The following is a 10,766-nucleotide window of genomic DNA, read 5'->3' on the forward strand; positions in this document are numbered from 1 at the left end:
GTGTGGGTATGTGTTTGTGTATGTGTGTGTGTATGCGTTTGTGTTTTTATACCCTGAACCCATTGAAAATGGGAAATCAGGGTATAATGGTTTTGTTAAAAGTATGTAACAGGCAGAAGGAGGCGTGGCAGACCCCACAAAGTATATATATTCTTGATCAGGGCGACGAGCTGAGTCGAGTTGGCCCTGTCCGTCTGTCTGTCCGTCCGTCCGTCCGTCCGTCCGTCCGTCCGTCCGTATGTATGAACGCGTCGATCTCAGAAGATATAAGAGTTAGAGATTTGAAATTTTTTTCCTAGCTCCGTGTATATCACGCGCATATCAAGTTTTTCTTTTTATATCGATAACTACTCCCGATATTTTATTATCGATTAAAAACCTTATCGAAAGCTAGCTATTTAATTATATCTCCTACACCTTTAGAGCTAGAGCTTGCAAATTTGAAATGTAGACTTAGATATATTTTATATAATTTCGATTTTTGTTGTAATTTACCCCCCACCCCTAAAGTACTAGAGACGTGTGCTTTGGAATGTACATACATTTTCACCATATGATTACGCTCTGAAAGTTTCATTAAGATTGTACGTCTAGAAATTAAATTATTCAACAAATAAATGCTTATAATGTTGCCCACACTGCAGCGCAGCCCAAGCGCAGTCGCTGCTTACTGCAGAGTTAGCAGAGCGCGTTCTAATACGTGCGTAGTGCGTAGTATATCAAATTAGAGGGTTCAGGGTATCTCCTAGTCGAGCAGTCTCGACTAGAGTCTTCTTACTTGTTTTTTTTTTTTTTTTTTTATATTCATTTATTGACAAACTTATATAACATATTGCAAGTTGCGTGGTGGCTAGGATAGCGCGCGGTGCTTGCGGGACGGCCGTAAAGCATTGCTTCGCAAGCACTATGCGCTACCTTAGCCTGGGACAGCTCGTCTTCTCAGTCGCTCGACTCTGCGGAGCTCCATCATCACCGTGGCCGCGAAAGTGCTTGTTAGTTCCCAAGCTTCCTCCGATTCCAGCATGGCGTTGACTAAGTTGTCCGCTCTGATGGAGCGGCCCACTGCCTCTTCCAGACGACGCCTCTCCTCCAGGAACCGTCCACACTCGAAAAGAATGTGGTTGGCGTCTTCCACATGCCCTCGCTCGCACCAGGGGCACTCGTCAGATTCCTCGTGGCCAAAGCGCTTCAAATAGCTCCGAAAGCATCCATGACCCGAGAGGATCTGCGTAAGGTAGAAGTTAACCTCGCCATGTTTGCGGTTAACCCATGGTTCAAGCTCCGGGATGAGCTTGTGCGTCCACTGCCCTTTAGCTGAGCTATTCCACCTTCTTTGCCATCGTGCGATGCTGTTCGCCCTGACAGCGTTGAGTCGCGTAGGCCCGTGCGAACCAAATACTCCAGTGGCACCATACCGGCTATGACGAGCGCCGCGTCATCGGAGATAGTCCTGAAAGCGCAGCTGACTCTGATTGCGCTCAGCCTGTAGATCGCGCAAATGCCTCGGCTGTAGTACGGCGTTGCCGTCGCTCTTGCCCATATTGGCGCAGCATAGAGGATGACAGACCTAATGACGCTCATTAGGAGGAGACGTCGTTGCTGTTTAGGTCCCCGCGTGTTAAGCATGATTCTCGAGAGAGCTCTACAAGAATCAGCTGCCTTTTTATGCACATATTCTAAGTGCTCGCGGAAAGTTAATCTTGTGTCTATCATGACACCAAGATATCTTATCGCCCTCTTTGACGCAATGGTGACGCTGCCGATCTTTATATTGGCAGTTTCCACTCTTTTGCGACTGCTGACTAGTACAACTTCGGTCTTGTGTGCCGCTAGCTCGAGCCCAGCTCCTGTCAACCAGCTTCGTATGCGATTGATACTTTCGCTGCAAATATCCTCTGTATCTTTGAGCTCCTTTCCTATGGCTACGACAGCTACATCATCAGCAAAGCCAATGGTGTGCGCGCCTGCTGGTAGTTCCAAGCGCAGTACGCCGTCGTAGATGATGTTCCATAGGAGAGGCCCCAGCACTGAGCCTTGGGGTACTCCAGCTGACACTGTATGAGTTTGGGGACCCTCACTCGTGTTGTATACCAGTGTTCTTCCTCTGAAGTAGCTCTTTATTATCTCTCTTAGATATTTAGGGATATTATATTGTGACAGCGCATTCAGTATCATATCCCAACTAGCTGTGTTGAAGGCATTCCTTACATCCAGGGTCGCGATGATGCAGTATTCCTTCGTCCCGTGCCTCCATCTGGTGCCTTGAATAGCGGAAGTGGCCAGACCGACAACTTTGTTAAGCGCGTCCGTTGTTGACCGGGCCTTCCGGAATCCAAATTGGTTTAGTGACAGGCCTCCGACGCTTGCAATCGCAGTCTCCAGCCTAGAGCAGATCAGTTTCTCAAACACCTTTCCCATGGTGTCTAAGAGACAGATCGGTCTGTACGAAGATGGCTCATCTGGTGGTTTGCCAGCCTTGGGTAGCAATACCAGATTCTGGGCTTTCCATTTTGCCGGGAACGTCTCTTGGATCAGGCATTCGTTAAATAATTCGGCGAACGTACTTGGGTGCAAGGCGAGGGCTAGCTTTAGCGCACGATTTGGGATCCCGTCCGGCCCTGGAGCTGTGTTGGTTCTAAGACCTCGGAGAGTTACTATGATTTCTTCCTCTGTAACTAAAACAATTTCGTGCGTTTGTGTGTGTATGCGTGTGTGTGTATGTGTGTTACATACATTTCAACAAAACCATTATACCCTGATTTCCCATTGAAAATGGGTTCAGGGTATAAAAAATGAAGCGGAGCGAAGAGGAGTAAAGCAAGGTTAAGTAAAATAAAGGCGAGCGGTGCAAAAATAAAATAAAGTCAAGTAAGTAATTAAAGTAAAAGTAGAATAAAGCAGAAGCGAGGTCAAACGAATAAAACTAAAGTAACGACAGTAAAGCGAAGTGAAGATACGATTAAGAGACAGTAAAAATAGAATGAGAAAGTAATATGAAATGGAATAGAATAAGACGAAATGTAAAAAAGTAAAGAAAAAAATAAAAGAAAAGAAAGCAAAATAAAACGGAATAGATTAAGATTAAGTAAAGAAGAGTAAAATAAACACGAGCGAAGCGAGGCGAAGTAAAAGCGAAGAAAATAAAGCAAATTCAAGTCAAGCGAGGTAAAGCGGAGCAATATGGAATAAAGTAAAGTAAAATAAAGTAAAGAAAAATGAAGCAGAACCTAGTAAAATAAAAGAAGAGAAACAAAAGTAAGGCCGGAGTACGGTGGAGTGTTGCGAGCAGAGCAGAGGGAAGGAGGGGAAGATCGTCGCGACGGTGTCGATCGGGGGTCAAAAGATGAGTGCCACGATCGACATAGGGGCCACGCGCAGTTTTGTAAGCGAGGACTGCGTGCGCCAACGAACGATTCGGGGCGAGTACAGCGACGTGGACTCAAGGATCAGGCTGACGGACGGGTCAGCCCTGAACGTCACAAAGATGATAAGGACGGACGTGAGTCTAGCAGGGAAGACGCCTCAGGCGATTCTGCTCATAATGCCGACCATGCTAGGCCACGTACTCGGTTGGACTTTTTGTGCGCCATCGGCACCACGGTGCGTAGTGGCAACGCCGTGTTGGTGATGAGGATGGTGGAAGAATCAGAGGAAGAAGCGCCGTCGTCGGATGGAAAAGCGCGCAGGGAAGAGGACAGGACTGGCTCGCTAGTGGAGACACGAAAGGAACGCCCGAGCGTGAGCTTGGGGAGGATCTCCCGGTGGCGAGGATGGATAAGAAAAAAGGAAGCAAGGAACTGTATCAGAGAAGGGGAGCTGGGCCTCCCGCGGGAGCGACAGAGCAGAGCGAGGACCAGAAGGGTGGACTCAGGGAGCGGCCACTAGAGATCAAGGCAATCAAGTTGGAAAAGGAGGCGAGCCCGGAGAGGGCCCGCCGATGAGACAGAACAGAGAGAAAATATATGATCCACGCCCAGCAGTAAGCAATGGCCGGACGAGTTGGAGGACGATTTGCAGGAGTTTTTAAAAGCGGAGCTGGCACTCTTCGAAGACCTCAAAGGAGTGACACACATAGCCGAACATAGTATCAGGATGAGGGACAACAAACCTCTCAAACAGAGGTACTATCCTAAGAATCCGGCTTTCACTTTCACTTTCTGCATAGTGATAGATGAGCAGGTGGACGAACTACTTCAAGCTGGAGCCATTGAGCCGTCGAAGAGCCCTCACAGAGCAACCATAGTCTTAGTCAAAAAAAAAACTGGGGAGTGGCGTAGATGCGTAGATTATCGACGGCTCAACGCCCACTCGATCCCAGATGCGTACCCTGTTCCGAGGATCCTTCACATTCTGGAAAGGCTACGACACGCACGATTTATATCCTCGCTGGATCTAAAGAGCGGTTACTGGCAGATCTCAATCACTGCTGCCAATTTAGCTTTTTTCCCGTCAAATCTGACTGTTTCCGAAGACCAATTGCGGGAAATATTTGGGAATTGCGGGAAGCGGGAGTTCTGGCTTTTTTTAAAAAATGAATTTGGCTTTTTTCGCTTTTTTTTAATACTGCCACCAATGAAAAAATGTAGCAGCGCGGTTGCCACTTGTTAAAAAAGTTTGGTATTAAAATCTTCCATTTTCGATAAACCTGTGAAGAAGTTTGGTAAAAATATACCAAATGTGTCAAAGAGTGGCAGCTTTATCATACGTTTATATCGATATTCGCCAATATCACCACCACTACTTTACACAAACTGTGATCACAATAAGTGGGATTTTTTCGGCTACAAATTTTTAGCCAAAGTGCCGTGATGCTTGGATAAAGAGCGAAGAATTCAAGGAGTGGCTTCGCAGGGATGACATGGACGACACAAGGGTCTATTGCAGTTATTGTAAGACTACAATAACTGCAAAGCTGAGCGATCTTCGTGCTCATGCAAGCACGAAAAACACACAAGTGCGTTGGGTGGCTTCCAGCAAAAGAATAAAATTGATTTTGGTACCTTGCCTACAAAAGCTTTGGAACAGGAAGCAGCATTGTGTCTGTTTATTGCACAGCACACAGCTATGGCACAGGTAGACCATTTGGGTAATTTATGCAGCAGCCATTTTGATATTGCAACAGCCGGGCGAATAAAGCTTCATCGCACAAAATGCACCAGTATTATAAAAAATGTTTTGGCGCGTCATTTTTACGAAGATTTGTGCAGCGATATAGGCGACTCTAAGTTCAGCCTTATACTCGATGAATCAACGGACATCAGCGTTACAAAACTTTTAGGTATTTATCTTAATATTTGTTCTTGTTATTTTAATATATTTAATTTCATGTATTGCATGTATGTTTATATATGAATACTTATTTAGGTTTGGTAATTAAGTACTTTTCCGTTCCGCGAGGTGAATTCGTCTCAACATTTTTAAGTCTGGTTCAACTAGAATTTGGTAATGCTACTTGCATTGTTGATGGCGTGAAAAACGTGTTATTGTCATACAAATTAGATATAAAAAATCTAATTGGCATTGGTACCGATAATGCTACCGTTATGGTTGTCATAAACAGGAGTGTCTACACGGAATTGAAGAAGGAGGCTCCACAGCTAATTTTGGTAAAATGTGTTTGTCATTCTGTGCAACTTGCCGTTAGCCAAGAGCATCTCCAAGTAGACAGAATAGCCGACATTGAGCGGCAGTACTATGATATTAATCTAGTCAAGTGGGAAAACATCAATGACAGCTCCAAATTTTGGAATGAAGTCTCTAATTACAAGGATTCTGGCGGCAACTGCAGATTCCTTGACTTGGCAGCTGTTGCCCTGCAAATGTTTTCATTACCATGGTCCAACGCGGAGGTGGAACGCGTATTTAGACAGCTTAACTTGGTAAAGTCCAAGTTAAGGAACTCAATGAGCCTGAACACAATAAACAGTATTCTTAGCATAAGGTAATATTTTATTAAGAGTGAAAAGATGATACCGATTTATATATTATTTTTTTATTTAATATAACACACAGATATGGTTTGCGAAGACTGGGCAAATGCTGCTATGAATACAAAGTTCCTCCAAATTATCTTCGCATGATAGGTACTAATAGATCGTACGATTCTGAAAGCGATGCTAGTCGCGACGAATTAGATAGCATGCTGAAAATCTTGTAAATTAAAAAAAAAAACATGAAAATAATCAAACCATAAAAACCGCTTTTTTTAGGCTTTTTTGTAAAAATTTTCAGCTTTTTTTTCCGTTTCTTCCATCTAAAAACAGCTTTTTTTTTCTGGTAAAAAGTTGGCAGCACTGATCTCAATGGCAGCGGATCTTGGTACAGGCGCTTCGTACCAAACTTCGCGTCGCTAGTACAACCGATGTGTCGTTGAGATGAGCCACTACCGTGCTGCTACAGTTGGCGTTCCGGGAACGTATACTGAGCAGGTTCTGAGTGCCCAGGACATTCGTGTGCGACAACGGCGTACAGTTTGCGAGCAGGAGTTTCAAGTCCTTCATGAAATCCTTGGGGGTGGTACTCCAATACACGGCACCTTATTCGCCGCAGGAGAACTCAACGGAGAGGACGAATCGCACAGTGAAGAGTATGATAGCGCAATTCATCGAGGGCCATCAAAGTTCGTGGAATGAACTATTGTCCGAGATAACGCTGATGGTCAATTCAAGTGTGGCCAATTCCACGGGGTTTACACCAGCATTCCTAATGTTAGGGCGGGAGCCATGTTTACCCGCCGCATTATACGACGAGGTTACTCCCGGTTGGACGACGAGGGAAATCGATTCCGGGGCCAGGGCCATTTCGGTCATTAACACGAATAAAACCAGAGAATTAAAGGTTTTAAATTTGCAGGAAATTGCGAAGATGGAAAAGGTCATAGAAATCAGTAGCGATGAGGAATTTGTGGACATGGAGAGAGAGAGGAGTCGGAGCAAGGCTTCAACAGTGAACGTGGCCTCTCGGCTGGATGGCCTCGTAATGTTGATGCGGTCGAATCACACGACCGTGTACATTCAGATGCCTGGGGGCAGGTGAGCGAGTCCGACGCGTTGGACGGCGAGTGAAGAGGAGGAGGCCCCAGCGGCAGGAGAGATTATAGATCCCCGGAGACTGCGGCGCGGGACGTGGCCAGAGGGGGGGACGCGAGGGCGTCGCCCCAAGCCAAAAGGTTGTGGATCCGTAGGGGTGAGGACAAAATCCGTGCCGAGAGTGTAAGCCCTGGAGAAAGTGGCGGCGCTAAACCACTTTTCCAGCGTCGGTCCAATACTGGAGGGAAGCCACCGGCAGGAGTCTCCTCCCTACGCTACGCGTCGGGCACAGTCGAGAATCGACGCCTACTGCGCCAACCCAGCTCCAGCACGGAGAATTCGCCGGAGCGGAACCAGACAGCCAAGCGTGAACGCCGCCGGCGACGAGCAGTTCTGTGTCATTGCTTTCACAGCTAGGTTCGTACTATATTTGTGTGCTAGTTCAGACGTTAAACCATCACTTATATATGCACCTTCTAGAGCCTTTGCCAGGGTTTCCACCTCTTGGGTGTATTGATTATTGGCAGTCTTGCTCTTTTGTTGCAGGTTAAGGAGTTTTGCAGATATTACCTCTACAGATTCACCTTCAACTGCTTTTGATAAGTGCGTAACAATGGCAGAAATTCTCTGCTCATTGCTTATCAAATTACGTGCACGACCCTTTACCTTTGTTTTTATAAGATTTATCACTACTACTTCGTGGAATCTATAAGCTCTAATGCATCCACGAAACTACGGAGATTTTCACCCTTTCCATCGAACTCTGGTATGAGTGACAAAATCTACGACCGTTTGGGCCATTGTGCCTTTGAATATCTTTATATCAATTTCGGATACATGGAATGTAGCAGGCGTGTTTAGCATATTTGGTACAAATATATCAAATTTGTGCCTATCGGTGATGTATAAAAGGTTTTCTCTGAGCCTTTTAAGTACATCAGTCGCCAGAGTGTGGTGCAGTTACGTTAGTCTTGCTATATTATCACAAATGTGTAAAGTGTTACAGTATATTGCGCAGATGGTGGATTAAGAGTGATTATGCAGTGCACGCACTTGATCCGGCCATTAGGTCATCGGGAAGAGGGAAGAGGGTATGAAGGGAGGAACTGCAACTCCTGGCGCTATATATATATTTATTTAAAAAAATCGCGAGCGAACGACTGTCATCGGCCACTCTAATGAAAAAAAAGTAAGAACGTTGCAGTCGGGCGATACCGATTGCAGAAGACTCATTCACAGCCCAAACGTTGTCAACCAGAGTATATAGTACAATTTTCAAGCTTAGTGCGCAACAAAAAACAGGGCATGATCCCATTAAAATTGGAAAATCATCGATAGCTATCTATTGCTATGATCATTGCATCATTGCATTCAAATTACAAATTAAATTATATATATAATATAATTTATTCAATTTTGACTTTTAATAATATATATTTGTATCCATATAGATACCGGCTTCAAACTATCAGCAGATCAGCGCGATTTTCCTATACATGTGCACACACTCATCGTCTATTCTTTGCGTACAGACAGAAGCGCGCCTTTTCTCACATTCTTAGAATTTCGATTGATTTCTGGACTTTCTAGCCGTTACTGTAGTTTTGTCTGATGACGCTCTCTTATTAAGCTATTCTATTTTAGCAACTGATTGCTCGATCAAAGCAGTGGCGCGGGTGCTAAGGGCGACGCAAGTAATGTTAGAGTAGGGGAGGTTCGAACCTTTACTATGTTTTTTTTTTTTTTTTTCATACATATTTCGTTTTTTATAAAATAGATATTTTATTGGGAAGGTGCGAGCTTGACTGAATGGCACTTAATACTTTTCATTTTCTTAGTCGAATAATTTTATAAGTTTAAATTTGTTTCTTCTTAAATAGCCCTCAAATACATATACGCAAATACATACATATGTATATATAATTATATATGTTTGCCTGCGCGCATAGCATCAAGCATTCCAGCCTTATACACGCGCTCATTTGTATGTGTGTATGTATGTACACATAAATGCGTGCTCTAGCATATTCTAAGAATCCCGTTGCGATTTATTTGTCTTTGCATTGTTTTTGAAATTCCAGCCGCTACACTGGCTTTTCTTTGCTATGTGGCGTCATAACAATAATGTGATTTCGTTTTAACTACTATTGATCGAAACGACGCGGTGGTGCTGTAGGCTGAAGCGCCGGCGATCTTTATTTTACCTATTTTGACAAACATGCTGTTTGGGTTGGGTGCGAGCTCAAATCCCGCTGAAAACACGTTTTTGTAAATTGCAAATTTTTGTTATTTTAGCTTTTTTATATTTTATTAATTTTATAAAAATGTTTCCTTCCGTGCTATCAATGCCTATTAAGCCTACTTATGTGTACATATACATAAATAAATGACTGACGCATATAAATGTCGCAATTCGGGCACTGTAAATGCCGATTGCCACGCCCCTAGTGGCCGAAGACTCCTCAATTTTAGCCAGTTCTTAGAACGAACAACCGGTTACCTAAATGCAAAATTTGAATTCTTACGCTCAAAAAATGTGAAAATTACAGGGTATTTTTCGATATGCCACGCCCCTAAAGAGGCTTAAAAATTATTTTTGGGGCATCGATAGAGGAGGCCACCAGTAACTTAACTATCCAAATTTGAAGCTTCTAGCTCTTAAACTGTAGGAGATATAAACTTTTGCGGTTTGCCACGCCCCCTATAGGCGGACAAATATCTACCATAGCTCGTTGGACTTGGGTGGTCAACCCGCGTATATATACTAAATTTCAGATCTCTAGCATCAATAGTGCCTAAAATATAGCAGAATTCGAAAAATCACTATATCTTCAGGTCCGATTTGCCACGCCCCTAGTGGGCGTAGATATATAATTTTTTCACCCATCTTCATAGAATTAAAACATTAGCTTACGTGCGAAATTTCAGCATTCTAGGTTTATAACTTTAGGAGATACAGTTTTGTCCGATTTGCCACGCCCCTAATGGGCGGAGATATATCCGCCATAGCTTGTGATCTTGGGTCGGCGCGGACCCTTATACCAAATTTCAGCTTTCTAGCTTTTCAACAAACATGATTTCTGGTATATCGGAAAATGCATTTTCCGATTTGCCACGCCCCTAGTGGGCGGATCGGGAAAATTTTAACACTTTATAGTTTGGAGATATACACGAGTATGTGTTCCAAATTTCTAGCTTCAATAGCGCCGAAATAGATTGCGTTCATATGGACTGACGGACAGACGGACGGACAGCAAGACGGACATTGCACAAAACCAATATACTCATTTCACTTTCGTGAATGAGTCTAAAAACATAATGCAATAGGCAATAATCTTCTTATTATTTAGATTTTGATAAGCTGATCTAGATCGGAGAGAAAAAGCTCTACAAAAGCTCCCTTTTCTTTTTGTGTTTTCTGTATCTTCTCTTTTGCCTTCTACCCAAAACAATAATGTATAATTATATGTTTACATTAAATGTAATGAAATTTAACTAAGTTTGATCATGCGCCATGCGGCGCGTCTTGTAGGTTTTCTTAGCTCTCCAAGCTGGGGATGGGATCGCTGTTAATAAAGGCAGGTAGCCAGCGATCAAGGTAGGGTGGGCATGGTGGGTCGCCTTAATATCTGTTAATGCCAGATCCCATTAACAAGAATTGCTCCTCCCGCACCACACAATGTTATGTTGTTAACAGCATTCGGTTAATAACATAACCCAGTTCTCCTACTGGTTCGC

General features: G+C 43.8%; 1 protein-coding gene across 1 annotated transcript; it reads left to right on the plus strand.

The window, feature by feature from the left end:
* Positions 1–2,721: 2,721 nt before the first annotated feature.
* On the plus strand, positions 2,722–6,182 carry LOC26527623. Its single transcript, XM_032728343.2, has 3 exons — positions 2,722–5,278; positions 5,365–5,941; positions 6,013–6,182. The coding sequence occupies exons 1-3, from the start codon at positions 5,065–5,067 to the stop codon at positions 6,155–6,157; spliced, it is 936 nt and encodes a 311-aa protein (XP_032584234.1). The 5' UTR covers positions 2,722–5,064; the 3' UTR covers positions 6,158–6,182.
* Positions 6,183–10,766: the final 4,584 nt, after the last annotated feature.

The sequence above is a fragment of the Drosophila mojavensis genome, unplaced genomic scaffold (assembly GCF_018153725.1).
Source record: "Drosophila mojavensis isolate 15081-1352.22 unplaced genomic scaffold, ASM1815372v1 contig_19, whole genome shotgun sequence".
Classification (NCBI taxonomy): Eukaryota; Metazoa; Arthropoda; class Insecta; order Diptera; family Drosophilidae; genus Drosophila; species Drosophila mojavensis.

Excerpts from the sequence above, each read along its gene's own strand:
- LOC26527623 (XM_032728343.2), top strand. The coding sequence starts at position 5,065 with ATGGCACAGGTAGACCATTTGGGTAATTTATGCAGCAGCCATTTTGAT. Across the intron at positions 5,279-5,364 it reads CAGCGTTACAAAACTTTTAG|GTTTGGTAATTAAGTACTTT; the intron begins GTATTTATCTTA and ends ATACTTATTTAG. Across the intron at positions 5,942-6,012 it reads AACAGTATTCTTAGCATAAG|ATATGGTTTGCGAAGACTGG; the intron begins GTAATATTTTAT and ends TATAACACACAG.